The 17057-nt window shown below is 36.9% G+C and overlaps 1 protein-coding gene across 1 annotated transcript in view; it reads right to left on the reverse strand.

Annotated features, from left to right (window-relative positions):
* Positions 1 to 17057, reverse strand: part of INTS4 (integrator complex subunit 4) — a 95438-nt gene that overhangs the window by 75585 nt on the left and 2796 nt on the right. Inside the window, exons 2-3 of the mRNA XM_081063774.1 lie at positions 16224 to 16418; positions 5136 to 5253 (exon numbers count right to left, since the gene is read on the reverse strand). Coding sequence (XP_080919900.1) covers positions 5136 to 5253; positions 16224 to 16418 — 313 coding nt within the window. The remainder of the gene's footprint in view (positions 1 to 5135; positions 5254 to 16223; positions 16419 to 17057) is intronic.

The raw sequence follows: 17057 nt of genomic DNA on the forward strand, positions 1-17057 counted from the left end.
TCTTTTATTTTTGTATCAGACTAAGTCAGGAAACCGAAAGATCCTTGAGAGCAAAGACGGTGTTTTATTCACCTGCGTGTTCTTAGAATCTAGTACAGCTCCTTATATGCTCAATGAATGTTTAACACATGGGCAAACAGCCAAATTCAAATAAATTAATATCAATCATCTTAACCAGATTCTCTTCTTTGTCTAAATTCTCTTCTTTGTTGCAAAATATATTTCTTATAATGCTGGTGGTATACAAGAAGATTTTAGGTGGCATTCAGATAATCGTTTTTATATTATTAACCATGAATATACTTTCATGTACGTAATAAAAATTGCAGTTCCTACATATCAATGTCACATAACACTCATCTCCTTTTAACCTTAATAATATAAAGAGCCTCTTTAGTTTTATTTAACTAAAAAAAACTGTCCAATTATGAAAAACATTAAGTAAACCATAGTATAGATATGAAACAAATATGTCAAAAATGATGTACATGATATGTAAATGACTAAAGCTCAGAAAACACTAGTCAAATCACCTCTTAGTAAGACTTACAGTTAAACATAGTAGATTGAACACATCTGTTTATCACTATTCTTTCCTAAAACTTCGTTAATATAAGAATAAAGAAATTTAAAAGGTATAAACCTACAAGTACAAGATGAGAAAAGTCAATAAATGTTCCAAAGGTAGAAAGCAGATTGAAAAACTCTTCGGTAAAACTGAGAAATGTAATGCTAGATGACTACTGAGAAGGATGTCACTACGAAGCAAAAAAAATTCTAGCCATGACATCCCAGAAAGATTCAGGAATGGGAGAGTTTTTGTAAAAATTAAAAACCCAAAACACAGGGATAAGTCAGGGGTTTGTTTGAGGCCTCCGTAAGTAGTTGGACCCCTGCCTCCTTCCCTATCCTACAGAGCCAAGTGACCACTGAAATAGGAGGTTTAGTCCATATAGAAAATGGACCAGAAAGGGCAAAATTTGGGGAATACCAGTGAGGACAGGGAAAAGAGATGAGAAGATAATCAAGGTGCAGATAATCAGACACTCCCTCCTTCTCCCCTTCAGCTACTTTGGCTCCAAATACATCATGGTAGCCAGTCATTTCTCTGACTTCCTAGCAGGTTAGTCATGAATTTACAACTGGAAAAACTGATGGGCCCCACATAAAAACACCAAAAGTCACTGAAAAGTTCTCCAAAGACACAAAGGATCCTCCTAGAGTGGAGGCCACCAGTTGACATGCCCCGTCCATTCGCATAGAACTACCAATCAGCTTTTTAGTTCCTCTTTTTCTTTCATTAGCTCAGTTTTATTATCCGCACTAAGCAATACTTAAACACCAATCAAAACAAGTGGGCAGAGAGCGTTCAAGGTGCAGTACAGGCAAACAAGCAGGCCCCTGAAATAAAGTGGCAACTACTGCAAAAATCATGGCCCGAGGAAAGGATGTTTAGTAACTCATCTTAAATTTAAATGCAAGGCCAAGGTTCAAGAAAAGTCTCTAATGTGAAGATGCCACAAAGAGAAAAGAAGATACTGAGAGGTAATAGAAGAGAGGTAAAAAAAATCTCCACCAGCACCATCACACCAACCTGTTTATTACTCCTTCAAAAAGATTCCGCATAACATCATGAAAAGTTAGCTACACCTTTTGAAGATTAACTCTTGCCTCTGGTAAATCACAAATCTAAACTAAATCTTAAGCCCCAGTCTCTCTCCTGATGTCCTGACCTACATTACAACTGCAAGTTGGATGGACATCTCCACCTGGATAATAAACGAATCCTCAAAATCTCTATACCAGCTAGTTCATCAAACCAAATTCCTTACAGACACCAAAGTATCTTTCTAAAAGTAGACTTCATCATCTCATGCCCTTGCTCAAAAAAACTTTACATGTCTCCACTGCCTTCAAAATAACCTTCAAAATCCTTAGCTACCTAGCCTTTGGCTTCAAAGCATTTTACCATTGGTTTTCTTCCTAAAGCCCCTTAATCCCTGCTGATCTCTCACAAAACAATTCAGTCCTTCAACTATTTCTTGTGCTTTCCAACTTCTCTACCTTTATCATAATGTTCCTTCTTGGCACTCTTCCCCATCTCTGACTTTCCAAATCCACCTCCTTACTAAGCCTTTCTGGATCCCACCAGTCAGCACTGATCTCTCTCTCCTCTGCTCCCACAGTATTATGATTATACCTCCTCTAAAGCAAGCTTTGTGTTCTCATTAGTGGTGCAAAACGTACGAGAGAGGCAGACATACATAACGCCCTCGAAGTGCTTAACCTCGGGCTTACCTATGAGTTACAGAACTCATACATCTGAGGAACTAAACGGAAAGACTTTTGGTTCAGTGTGGACCACACTCTTTGAAAGTGCACACAAAACTGACAACCATGTGACTTTTAATTCTAAGTCTGTGGCTGAATTCTAAGCCACAAATACTAGAGTCATTCTAGCAGTCCCTCTATCTCTCTGGAGTTTATTTTCCTCAGCTATGAAACAAAAGGCTTGAACTAGATGATCTTTGTGGTCCTTTCCAGTTCTATCTTCCATGAATCTAGGTAGGTCAGGAACTGGAAATTGGGAAGACACCTAGATCAAATGTCTTAGAGACAATTAAGTGAGAGACAGAATTAGAACACTAAACAAAAAAGAAAGTAGCTAGGGCCGGCCTGGTGGCTCAGGCGGTTAGAGCTCCATGCTCCTAACTCCGAAGGCTGCCGGTTCGATTCCCACATGGGCCAGTGGCCTCTCAACCACAAGGTTGCCGGTTGGACTCCTCGAGTCCCGCAAGGGATGGAGGGCAGCGTCCCCTGCAACTAAGATTGAACAAGGCACCTTGAGCTGAGCTGCTGCTGAGCTCCCCGATGGCTCAGTTGGTTGGAGCACGGGCTCTCAAACACAAGGTTGCTGGTTCGACTCCTCAAGGGCTGGTGGGCTGCGCCCCCTGCAACTAGCAACGGCAACTGGACCTGGAGCTGAGCTGCGCCCTCCACAACTCAAACTGAAAGGACAACAACTTGAAGCTGAACAGCACCCTCCACAACTAAGATTGAAAGGACAACAACTCGACTTGGAAAAAAGGCCTGGAAGTACACACTGTTCCCCAATAAAGTCCTGTTCCCTTCCTCAATTAAAAAAAAAAAAAATCTTAAAAAAATAAAATAAAGTAGCTATTTCTATGCATCCTGCATAATTTGAGTCTCTTTCTTTTAAAGTGTAGGATGATACATGCAGCAAAATCAGCTCTCTCATAATGTTTCTGTTTTGGAGATAAAGTGTTTCAGTTAAACCACAATCTGTAAGAAAGAGAACTGCATTAAGTTCTCAGTTCTGTCACTTCTTAGCTAAACTCACTTCATCTCTCTGGGACTTCGTTTCTGTCATCTGCAAAATGAAGGATTTAAGCAAGATGATCTACGTAATACCAGTTATAACTAAAAAAGTCTATGGCACGGTGAAATTCTCAATCTTAGAGTATGAAATATTTCCATGTATATAGCTAGCTACTCTAAGAACTTTTCATGGAAAAAAGATACTTCAATACTGAGGCAACATAATTGTTTTGGTGCTTTTAAAAGAAATGGATTTTTTTTGGCCCCTATCTGCAAAAGAAAAAATTAGAAACATGCTACTGTACCTGTTGACATTTAATATATTATCAATACTATAAATGTTATGAAGGTAATGTAGAAACATGGAAAAAACTGTATGTAAAGTGAGAATAGAAAATAGTACATTCTATAAGTACAACCACATAAAATGCATGTAAGTAAAAGGTAATGTGTAAAACATTATTTTATGGAAGCAGTAGGAAATTTTTTTTCTTTAACGTGGTTATATTGGCATTACAAAAAACCAGATTCCTCTCTTGAAAAAATTTATAAAAACATACTTTCATTGTTTCCTGTGAATTGAAAGTCTTAGGTTGAAATTCAATACAAGCACAATTTTAACATGAAGTTGTTTCTAACAAAATTTTTTTTAAATTCTCAACTTCAGCCAATGGGCCACATCTGTAAGATATTTATTATCCTTAAACAGTTGTACAATACATATAGTTAGACTGTCTGAGTTCAATGGCCCTTTATTACTCTCATAACCTCTTAAGTTTAAAGAATAAATGTTGTCCAATATTTAAATAGTCACATTTGTTTATATAACATATACCCCAAAATGATATAAAACTATTCTTTGAAAGGACACTAATTCAAAAAAATTATATTTTCAGAAACAGCAACAAAGGGTTTCTTTTTATTTAATATTTTAAAATAAATACTAAGGCAGGTGAGGCATTAACTCTACAACAGAATCTTGTACATAAATAAAGCTAGATAAATCATTTTAAAAACCTAAAAAGATGAAGTAGTTTTCTGTCTCACCTAAACACTGAAAAATAATGTTAGTGGGCATCAACAAGGAACAAATAGAAAAAGTAATAACATGTGAACCCTGGGGGATGTCACTTTTACAGGAACTAAATTGTGAGGGACCACGTGGGCAGCACAGCACCTTTCGTGCTTTCTGAGGTAGTGTACAGAGACGTCAAAACACCACCTGTCACATGCTATGTAACCTTCAACAAGTTAGTCAATGTCTCTGAACTTCAGTTTCCCCACCCACACCAACATCTATCTTACAGCATATGTAAACCACCTTAAGTACAGTGGTACCTCGGTTTTCGAACGTCTCCGTTGACTAACATTTCAGTTTACGAACGCCGTAAATTTTATGAATCTATGGTATCATTAGATAGTAAAATTCATGCTAAATTTGCAGTTTTAGGGGTTGATTTTAAAAGTCTGGAATGGATTAGTCCAGTTTGCATTACTTTCTCTGGGGAAACTGTGCCTCAGTTTTTGGACATTTCAGAACTCAAACGGTCTTCCGGAACGAATTACGTTAAAAAACCGAGGTACCACTGTATATGCAACTTGGTAGAGATCAATAAATGATAGCTATTAATGGACAAAACCATATTTTAACTCTAATGTAAATATATGCGCATAGTTTTATTGATTCATCCTCAAATTCCTTTTCAATATCAACACTCAAAATTTTGTTTTAAATTCTATGCAAAAGGAACTAAAAATTTCTGTTCTGATTATACAGCTTTTAAATTACAACTTACTTTCATTCTGCAGGATGTTAATAGCATCATCCATAATACAATCTGGTGAAAATCCTGCAGTCTTTGACAATAAACCCAATAATGATGCAATTTTCAGTCTCACAGATGGATCATTCTCCTGAAACAAAAGAAGCGGTTGTTACCTTGATGTTCTAAGTCTCAGCTAACCAACAAATAGGAACATGGGAAACTAAAACATCTCAAAAGAGAGTCAATGATCCAAGTATTCCAAGACTTTTTCTGAAAAATTAACTTGATATACTTCAGGGGAGAGAGCTTTCTCAATCAGTATGTTACACCCAAGTACTGGAAAGTGAGTGGAAACTTTTTTATGCCTTGCTGATGCCATTCACTTCTAACCAGAAATGTGCTTCTGAGGTTAAAAGAACGTTTTCTCCACCGTGTAGTCACATTAAACATGAGTTGCACTACCAACAGTGACAGCGCTGGCCACCCAATGTTGCTGCTCTTGGAGTCTCTGGAAGTTGGGTGCTGCAGCTATCACCAGTAAGAAATCTTTCACTTTCCTTGTTTTGTGGATCACCAGATCCTGATTAGAAGTTTGGGCAAGGGAGTCTAATGAGCTGGGTCTACGTCTTGTGCCTGGCCAGGTGCAAGGCAGACAGACTAAGAAATGAGTAGTCTGGCCCTTTTACCTTCGATGTTGGGAGGTGGTCTCTAATTTGCACCCAAATTCCTATGGTGAGAAATTTTCCCAAAGAAGAAAAGGACCATGTCCTTTTGTTCATCACCATTTCTCCAGTATGTAACACAACACCCTAAGTTTCTAAGGAGGTCACTGAGCACAGCAAGGAGGCCTCAAGTCGGGGAAGGAGCAAGAGATACGAAGTAAGAAGACCTAGAATCCTGACACACCACTTACCATGTATATATATAAACTTGGAAAAGTCATTTTCTTGGAAATATAGCCTTAAGCTATAGGGTATAATAGAAAGAGAAAGAGCTTTGAAATAGGCCAAGATCAAATCAGCAATTTAGAAGATAAGGTAGCAGAAAACACCCAATCAGAACAGCAAAAAGAAAAAAGAATCTAAAAAAATGAGGAGAGTTTAAGGGACCTCTGGGACAACATCAAGTGTAACAACATTTGCATCATAGGGCTACCAGAAGGAAGAGAGAGAGAGCGCAAGGAATTGAAAACCTATTTGAAGAAATAATGACTGAAAACTTCCCTAACCTGGTGAAGGAAATAGACCTACAAGCCCAGAAAGCACAGAGAGTCCCAAACAAGATGAACCCTAAGAGGCCCACAGTAAGACACACCATCATTAAAATGGCAGAGGTTAAAGACAAAGAGAGAATCTTAAAACCAGCAAGAGAAACGCAGTTAGTTACCTACAAGGGAGCTCCCATAAGACTTGCCGCTGATTTCTCAACTTTGCAGGCCAGAAAGGATTGGCAGAAAATATTCAAAGTGATGAAAAACAAGAGTCTACAACCAAGATTATTCTACCCAGAAAAGCTATCATTTAAAATCAAAGGACAGGTAAAGAGCTTCCCAGACAAGAAAAAGCTCAAGGAATTCATCACCACCAAACTAGTATTACAAGAAATGTTCGAGGAACTTCTTTAAGAAGAAGAAAACAAAGAAGATCATAAATATGAATAATACAATGGCAATAACTACCTAGGTATGTATGTAGTATGTATACATATATACATATATGTTTATGTGTGTATATATAAATTTGTGTGTGTGTGTTTGAAGGTATTAGAAAATTAAAAGACAAATAAATGAAGAATATCGTGAGGAAGGTCACAAACCCAAAAAGTTTCACCTAGAGTTTGAAGCTGCTTTTTCTTGAGGCTTATGCCAACTAGGAGAGGTGAAAATATAGATGGATGATATGCAAACAGTGCTTCTGACAGCAATTGAGGCCGGGGGCAAGGACTAGAGTGTAAGGCTGAGGGGAGGAAGGGGAGCAGAGGCAGCCTAATAAACCCTACCCATCACTTTGGATTGGGACCACAAAAGGCTACAACAATATGAGTAAGAGTGAAATAAAAATACACAGACTTTGGTAAGGATCACAGCTCAGCTTTGAATCATCTCAGTCCTGAAACAAGAAGGTTTTCCTGGATCACTAGGTAGAAACAAATCCTCTCTGGACAAAAATTAAGTCATCCTAATCCTTAACTTATTTTTACAAACAATTTTAGAAATACACTGTCTAATACAGTAAGAAATAAGGCACAGTAGACATCAGATAACATGAATAGAAATGGTAACATATACCTATGGGGACTCTATATGTTGGAGTTATCAGACAAAAACTTTGAAATAATTCTGCTCATTATGTTCAAAGAGATAAAAGACAAAATTGAGAATTTCACCAAAGAACTAGAATTTAAAAAAAAAGAGGAAATGGGAGCGTCCGGGTGGCTCAGTTGGTTAGAGCGTGAGCTCTTAACAACAGGGTTGCTAGTTCAATTCCCACATGGACCAGTAAACTGCGCCCTCCACACTAGATTGAAGACAAGGAGCTGCCGCTGAGCTTCCAGAAGGGCGAATGAATGGCTCAGTTGGTTAGAGCGCGAGCTCTCAATAACAAGGTTGCCAGTTCAATTCCTGCATGGGATGGTGGGCTGTGTCCCCTACAACTAAGATTGAAAACAGCGACTGGACTTGGAGCTGAGCTGCGCCCTCCACAACTAGATTGAAGGACAATGACTTGGAGCTAATGGGCCTTGGAAAAACACACTGTTCCCCAATATTTCCCAATTTTAAAAAAATTAATTATAGAAATGATAAAAAGCAAGACATGAAATTAAGAACCAAAGGATAGGTTTAACAGCAGATTAGACAAGGTGAAGCGAAAATTAGTGAACTAAAGGATAGGTCCAGACTGAAGCGTAAGGAGGCAAAAGAAGAAAAATTCAGAAGAGAAGGTAGCAGAATAAAATGAGATGGTTTATCATACATGTGACTGGACTCCTCAAAGGAGAGTGAGATAAGACAAATCAAAATTTGAATAATAGCCAAGAACCTCTCTGATGAAAAGTACCAAGTCGTAGATAATAAAACAAACACTATGGACCCCAAATAGGATAAATGAAAAGAAATCCACATGTAGACAAATGACAGAAAAAGTGCTGAAAACCATACCAAGCAAAACTACTAAATGCAACCAAAGAAAAAGAAACATTACTCCTCAAAAGGATCAGTAAACTGACATCTGACTTCTCAACAAAAACAATGGAAGACAAAAGACATTACAACATATTTAAATACTAAAAGAAAACAACAGCCAATTTAAATTCTATATGCAGCAAAAACATCCTTCAAGAGTGGAAGTAAAATAAAACTTCTATACAAACAAACAAAGAATTTGTCATCAGTAAACTCACAATGAAAGAAAATATCAGAGGTATTATTCAGCCAAAAAGAAAATAATCCCACATGAAAAGTCACAGATGCAAGAAGGAAAGAAAAGCAATGATAAATACATAAATGTGTAGGTAAATCTAAATGAGTATTGTCTGTATAAAATAAGAGTAACAGTATCTTCTAGAGCAAAAAATGATAAATTATACAATTACATTCACATGTAAGTCAGGAAGGTGGATAAATGGAGTTAAAGTCCTTATACTGTCCTAACTGGTAGAAGTACCATTTAACATTTGACTTTGACAAGTCAAGAACTCATTTTGTAATATCTAGATTAACCAGTAAAAAAAGTGTAAAAGAATGTATAACTCCCATGCTAATAAGGGGGAATAGAGGAGAGAATTTTTAAAAAAGAATTAATTCAAAAGATGGCTAGAGGAGAAGCCGGATGGCTTGTTGGTTAGAGCGCAAGCTCTGAACAACTGGGTTGCGGGTTCGATTCCCACATGGGCCAGTGAGCTCTGCCCTCCACAAATACATTGAAAGACAATGACTTGGAGCTGATAGGTCCTGGAGAAACACATTGTTCCCCAATATTCCCCAATAAAATTAAAAAAAAAAAATTAAAAAGAAAAAGATGGCAAGAAACGAGAAAAAAAAACACTGATCAGGTAAGACAAACAGAAAGCATTTAATAAGAGGGTAGATTTAAACCCACATATATCAATAACTGTATTAAATCTAATGAGTAACTTCTCTAGTTAAAATAGACTGTCAGATTAGATTTTTTTTTTAAAAAAAAGAACTAAGTACATGTTTTTTACATGGGTCATATCTAAAACAAAAAGCTATAAGAAAGATTAAAATTAAAGGCAAAAAATTAAAGGCAAAAGATAATAATCAAAGATAATCAAAAGATAGCTAGTATCATATTAATATGAAAGAACTCATTATTTGTTCATGATTATGAACTATCCAAAATGATCTACATATAACTTATTAAAATTATTAAATAACCATAACAAGATTTTTTTATATAAGGTTTAGTAAATAAAAATCAATTGCATTTCTGAATCAGCTATGTACTGTTGGAAAATAAAAATTTAAAAATATATCATTTACAATAACAAAATGTTAAATATCTAGGAATAATTAACAGAAAGATGTATAAAACCTCTCTGCAGAAAACAATAAAACATATTAAAATAATAGGAGCGTACCAGGTTCATGAATTGGGAGACTCAAAACTGTAAAATGTCAATCCCCAAACCCATCTGCACTTTAGAGTTAATATAACTGTAATCAAAATCCTAACAAGATTTTGGGGGATGGCAGAATTTCACAACCTTATTTCAAAATTTATAAAGAAATGAAAAAAATCAAGAATAAACAAGATAGGGGTGGCTGGATGGCTCAGTTGGTTAGAGTGCGAGCTCTGAACAACAGGGTTGCTGGTTGGATTCCCACATGGGCCAGTGAGCTGCGCCCTCCACAACTAGATTGAAGAAAATGAGCTGCTGCTGAGCTCCCGGAGGGGTGGCCAGATGGCTCAGTTGGTTAGAGTGTGAGCTCTAAACAAGAAGATTGCCAGTTCAATTCCCACATGGGATGGCGAGCTGCACCCTCTACAACTAACATTGAAAACGGCGACTGGACGCTGACTCTGGGTGGTGAACACAAAATGTGATCTATTGATGATGTAATACAGAATTGTACACCTGAAATCTATGTAGCTTTATTAACAATTGTCACCCCAATAAACTTTAATTAAATAAATAAAAAGAAAGAAAGAGAGAGAGAGAGAGAGAGAGAGAGAGAGAGAGAGAGAGAGAGAGAGAAAGAAAGAAAGAAAGAAAGAAAGAAAGAAAGAAAGAAAGAAAGAAAGAAAGAAAGAAAGAAAGAAAGAAAGAAAGAAAGAAAGAAAGAAAGAAAGAAAGAAAGAGGTGACTGGACGAAGCTGAGCTGCACCCTCCACAACTAGATTGAAGGACAATGACTGATGGGTCCTGGAAAAACACATCATTCCCCAATATTCCCCAATAAAATATTTAAAAAAAACAACCCAAAAATTAAGGGACTAAAAAAGATGATACCTACAGCAAATATAGCCATTCAAGAATTTGAACCCAGAATATAAAGAATCCCACTAAGCAATAAAGAAACAAATAGTAAAAATAGGCAAGAGACATAAATCGGCATTAACCAAAAGGATACATAAACGGCCAATTAAACACAGTAAAGCTGTTCCACTTCATTAGTAATCGGAGGAATGCAAATTAAGGCCACAATGACACATCCACAGGAACCGTCAAAATGAAAAGGTAGAAACTGACAATTCCAACTGTTGGCAAGTATGTAAATTGGTACTACCACTTTAGAAAATAGTTGGCTCAGTAATTCCACTCCAAGGTATATACTACACAGATATGCAAGCCACACATACCAAAAGACTTGTACAAAAATGTTCATGGCAGTATTTCTTATAATAGCTAAAAACTGGAGACAGCCTAAATGTCCATCAATAACAGAATGGATAAATATATTCATACAATGAAATTTTATACTGTGGTAAAAATGAATGATCTGTAGCTAGTCAATATGAATGAATCTCACAAACAGAATTTTGAACAAAAGCCCACATAAAAAGACTGTATTCTCTAATTATATGAAGTTTAAAAAAAAAAGAAAAATAAATGGTTGTGTTTAGAGATGCAGGTTTAAATGGTTAAAAAAGTAAAAGGGAAGTTATTACCCTTTGTCTTTCGGAAAGGGGGGGAAAACAATTAGAAGGGGGTTTGAGGGGGTCTATGGGATACTGATAATATTCCATTTCTTTTTTTATTGGGGAACAGTGTGTTTCTCCAGGGCCCATCAGCTCCAAGGCAAGTTGTTGTCCATCAATTCAGCTGTGAAGGGCACAGCTCAGCTCCAAGTCCACCATTTCTTGACATGGATAGTAGTTACATATGGTGCTCATGTTGTGATACATCCATCGGCTGTATGAAGTTTTTCCATGTAGTCTCCTCTATGTGTTACATTTCGTAAGTTTAGTAAGTTTTAAAACTATGATAGCTACTTGGATGACTGAGGTTAACAGTGGAAACAGAAAGGTAGATGGACTCAAGAGAGATTTAGAAGGTAAAATCAACAAGACTTGGTACGGTAGGATGGGAATGTGGGGAGAGGAAAGGGATCAAGGATCTTTCTCAGGTTTGACTTAAGGGTCTATATTAATGGTACCATTTCTTGAGAGAAAATAGACTGGAGGATGAAGGGCGATACAGAATTCAGTTTTGAATAGAAATAAAAGCCAATTCTTTTATGGACTTCAAATCACTAAAATAACATGATAGAATCAAGTAATTGTCTTTCAGAGAGAATGTACAAGTCAAATACCCTAATATTACAGGGAGAAAGGACAGGAAAAGAGCTACATAGCCTTTCAATAGTCTGGAATGGAGAACAGACCTTCAAACACAGGGGAGCTGTAGAGAAAGCAGAAGTAGAAAGCCTAGCGTATGAGAGGTAAGAAGGCAAGAATGAGATAAAAAGAATAAGAGAGTATCTGACCTAGTGACATTCTTTATCCATCTGAATACTTTACTCAAGTTCTACTTTCTGAAATAATCCCCTAGTACCCGTTCTACATATAAATCACCTCCTTCACATCTAAGCTTAAAACAAACTGCCTTCCAGGGAAGCCCTCTGTAATATCAATAACTGCTCTTCTCACCATTAAAACTGCCCTGGTTCAGGCTTCATCACCTTGCTGCAGATTTATCAGTCTTCTAGTCGGTCATCCTAACTCCTGTCTTGCCTTCATCCAATTCCTCCACCCTCCATACTGCCCCCAGAAGACATGTTTAAAACAAAAACCCACAGGTAGAACACAAAACCCTTCAGGATCAGCCCCTTTTCAATTTTTCTGGTCTTCTCTCTTAGAAAGCTCTCAACCCAAAATCTATGCCAGCCAAACCCCTTGCATTTCTCCTAATGTGAAAGGCTATTTCACATCTCCATGCCTTTGCTCACAACTGAACGCCTTTCCTCCTGTTTTCCAACTGGCCAAAATCTGCATCACTACTACTACATAATGCCTTTCTAGACCCCTGCTCCCAAGTTGAATTAAATATCCTCTTCTTTAAGGTCACATCATGACCTGTCCCAGATTTCAGAGAACCTATAACATTGTATTATTATTATCCATTTATCGTCTCTACCCAACTAAACTCAGATCATGGATCATCTATTCATTTCTGTATCCCCAACGTGAAGCACAAGGCCTAGCACAAGTAGTATTCAGAACATTTTGAGCGAATAAAAAGACTGAACAAATGAATAACTTTAGCCCCTACTATGTATATACTGCATCTACTATTTGGTCTACCAAATATACTTCTAGCCCCTGAGGGACAAGAAACACGTCTCGTAGTTCTCCATCTTCCACAGCAATGAGCACAGCAGTGTAAATGAAGAACCCTTCATGGGAAACAAGTTCACATACTGATGCCTGTCCACAGAAAGACTTGGAGAAGAAAAGCAAGAAGGCAAAGTAGTTTATCTACTAAACTGCCAGACACCACATTTCTGGATAAAACAGAAGAAAGAGTAAAAAACACCACAGTCATCAACCTAGAGCTGGACCCCTTTGGCACTCCTCCTCATCTCCTGTGGGGCCAGAATCTGCTAGACTAATGTAAGCAGCATGGACTGGTTAAAGAGCTTGGAGTTTGACATCAGAACACCTAAGTTCAATTTTTTTTTTAGGCATGATAATGGTAGTGTAATTATGTTTTTAAAGTGTTTATTGTTTAGAGATATAAACTGAAACTTATGAATAAAATGATCAAGATGCCAGGGATTTGTTTTCACAAGAATCTGGCGGAGAGGGTCAGAGTAGAGGAAGTGGAAATGGCCAGTGAGGTTGGGAATGAAAAAAGTTTAGCCATGAAATGATTAACTATTGAAGTTGGGTAACGAGTACATGGGAATGAGTTAAACTATTCTCTCTACCTGTATATATATTTGAAATGTTCCATAACAAGAAATTGGGGGGAAAATTTAACCCACATTCAAATCCAGACCCTCTACTTACTTAGCTGGGTGACCGTGGATATTAAATTGCTCTAAGACTAGGTCCTTATATGGAATATAGAAATAAAAATAGTGTTGTCACTAAGATTAAATAAAATCTTACATGAAGAAAGAGCTTTATAAACTCCCACAAGCTATATAAATATTAACTGCTCATAGAAGTATTATTACAGATGATTACTGGTAATAGTTAAATTACATAGTAATAACAATAAGTAGATATTGCTAAAAAAGGGGGGGAGGAAAAATAAAAATAGATCACTAATAGACTGAAAACTTCTTGAAAGCAGAAACCCTGATTTCATTCATGTAAAACATGAGGGAAACATTTATTAAGCCCCTACAATGTTTTCCTACCTTTCTAGGCACTGAGACACAGATTAATAGATATGTAATTTCTGAATTTAGGGGTTCAAAGGCTGAAGAAGATAGACATATATGACAAACAATAGCAATACTAAAAGGTAATTAACGTGCTAACAGGGCACTATCCAGTGCCCAGAATGCTGCCTGATATAAATAAGCGTTTTTTTAACTGAGTAAAAAAGTGTCACAAATATTTATTTTACCACACACACGTTTTTAAAAACAAACAAAACTCCTTGCTCAAGAGGAGTTTACATTCTAGTATGAGGAAATGGACAAGGAAAATAAATACACAAATAAATTATACATAATATTGGAAGATGTTAAGTGCTATGAAGAAAACAAAATCAAGGAAGGGGGCTAGGAAGTGCTGGGGTAGGACAGGCAACTTCAATTTCAAATAAAAGGATAAAGGAAGGCCTTACTGAAAAAGTGACGTTTAAGTAAAGACTAGAATAAAGTGTGGAAAGTAGACATATGAACATCGGAGGCAAGTGTTCCAGGCAAAAGGAAACATAAGTGGAAAGACTCTAAGGAAGGAATGTGCTTAGCAAAAAAAAAAAAAAAGGCAGACCAGATCAGAAGGGAGTGGCAGGAGGAGGGGTTCTAAGCTGAGGGAACAGCACGTGAAAAGACACTGATTTCTGAAAACACACAAGGTCTTTGGGAAACTGCAAGCATTTGGATTAAGCTAGAACATTATATATTTAAAGAAAAGAATCTTTTATGTCATAAAGATACAGTGGTTCCTTGGTTTTCAAACGTAATCTGTTCCGGAAGACCGCTGGAGTTCTGAAACATTCAAAAACAGCACCAGCTAGGCCTCAGGATCTTGCCCTCAGCGGAAGCCGCGTGACATGTTCGACTTCCGAGGCGTGTTTGAAAAGAGGCGTGTTTGAAAACAGAAGCATTTACTTCTGGGTTTACGGTGTTTGGAAACCAAAATGTTCGTCAACGGAGACGTTCGAAAACCGAGGTACTACTATATTATGTCATAAAGATTTAAGCATAGTTTATGGACAGAAGAGAGACTGAAGGGAAAAAGATAAGAAGCTTTTGCAAGGCAGGACTTCAAGACATTATGTTCATCCCAACAGATGCAATATGAAATACAAATCATCTATAAAGTATTCTCAAAATTCTAAAAAATATGCTGAACTTGAATCTAACAAACAGATTTAGCTTCCAGTCCATAGTAAATATGGGGATAGAGGTGCAAGTTCACCCCCAAGAAAATAAACAAAGTCAGAAAACAAGACATTTTACAAAACAACTGACCAAGTTTCTCAAGAGGTCAGTGTCACCAAAACAAAAAATTGTTCTAGATTTTAAAAAGAGCAAATGCCATGTATAGGCACTGTTTGCATTTTGATTTGAACAAGTCAACTATAATAAGATATTTGGGGAACAACGAGAGAAATTTGAATACAGACTAACTGTTAGGTGACATTAAGGATTTAGTTTTAGGTGGTTATGTTTTTAAAAAAAATATCCTTTTTTTAGAGATATTTACTGAACTATTTAAAGAAAAATATTATACTTTAAAAAATAAAGGAAGCCAATTTGGCAAAAGGTTAATAACTTTAATCACAGAGATGGGTATTTGGCAGTTCATTATAGTATTGTCTCTACTTTTTTAGCAGCTAAATAATTTTCATACAAAAATTTTAAATTTTAATTCATCTGTGATTCAAATATTTGAAAATCATTTATTCTTCTACTTCAGATCTCACTGATATAAAAAAACAAAAAATAAACACATTTTGTGAATTTCATTTTCTATTTAAACTATTGCCTATATTGAATCATGCATGATGTTTTTCTAACCCATTAAAAATACATGGAGAAATAAAATACCATTTAGCTGAGGAAAAAAGGGGGGGGTGGCTATTGCAGTTAGATATTAGGGCCTTGAATTCGGGCAGTAACAGCAGGTTGACAGGACTACATTCCAGAGATAAATTTGATTAAAGAAAGGTCATGGTTGAAGTTAACTCCTCCTTTTGGCTCCCACTGTACATACTGTAGTCACAGTATCTTCAGCAACACAATCGTTCATGTCATCTTATTGTTTGTATCTGTCTCCATCTAGGCATGATAAGCTTCTGATGACAGGATTTGGGTCTTTGTATCTCTGTATATCCATAGTCCCTAACACACAGGAGACATTCAGTAAAAGACTGCTGAATGAATATCTTCCTTATTTTGCAATATGAACCCATTCTGCAGACATGGTACAACTTATACATACTCCCACCAGGTCCTCAAGACCTTCTTACCTTGTAATAATGTTCCAAGAGAATCCTGACTACTCCCTCCACACTTTCTGCCTCAACAGGCTTCCTGGCAAACTGGAGTAGGTACTGCAAAGCATCTGCTGGGGACGTAGCTTTACACAGATCTATATGGAGAGCAGCAGATTTACTTGGTTTTGTCAGTCGGAGTTTCTTAGCAGTAATTTCCTCCTGTTGTTGCTGCAAGGGGATAAAGAAGATAAGGCATGAAAACCTAACTGAAAACAGAGAGTCTGCCCACTTAAATTTATCTCATTTGATGGAAACAGTGTTCTTTTACACCAAATAATGTATTTAGGCAATAGACCTAGTCTTAGGAAAAAGCAGCCCTGGAAAAAGAGCACTGGATTGGAGACAAGGCTACAAGTCCCAAGTTTGCTTTTCACTAGCTCCCATGACTTTGGACAAGTCATTTAATATCTCCAGGTCTCATTTTCTTTCTTTGTAAAGTAGGTCCATTAACATTTTGTTCTGCCTATCTCTTAGAATTGTTGTAGCTTTAGGGTTAAGAGGACACACACGCACAAAGAATCGGCTCCATTCTTTGCTAGAAATACCAATTCTACAAATATATTCAGGCTGTGCTGTGACACCCACCAGGCTCAGCTTCCCTCCAGAGAAAAACAGAACTGATGGGAACTGTCTGCAGCTCACACTGAGGAAAAAAATCTTTCCCTCACTCCAGATGACTATCTTCCCCCAAATCATTCTGCCTTTATTAAAAAGACGGTCAGAGTAGGAAAAAAATACACTGCCATATGCCTAGCAAACTGTAGCCACTTAATAAATGTTTACTGAATGATTGATTTGGAATGAGGA

This window comes from Rhinolophus hipposideros (genome assembly GCF_964194185.1).
Source record: "Rhinolophus hipposideros genome assembly, chromosome: 10".
In the NCBI taxonomy this organism is placed as follows: domain Eukaryota; kingdom Metazoa; phylum Chordata; class Mammalia; order Chiroptera; family Rhinolophidae; genus Rhinolophus; species Rhinolophus hipposideros.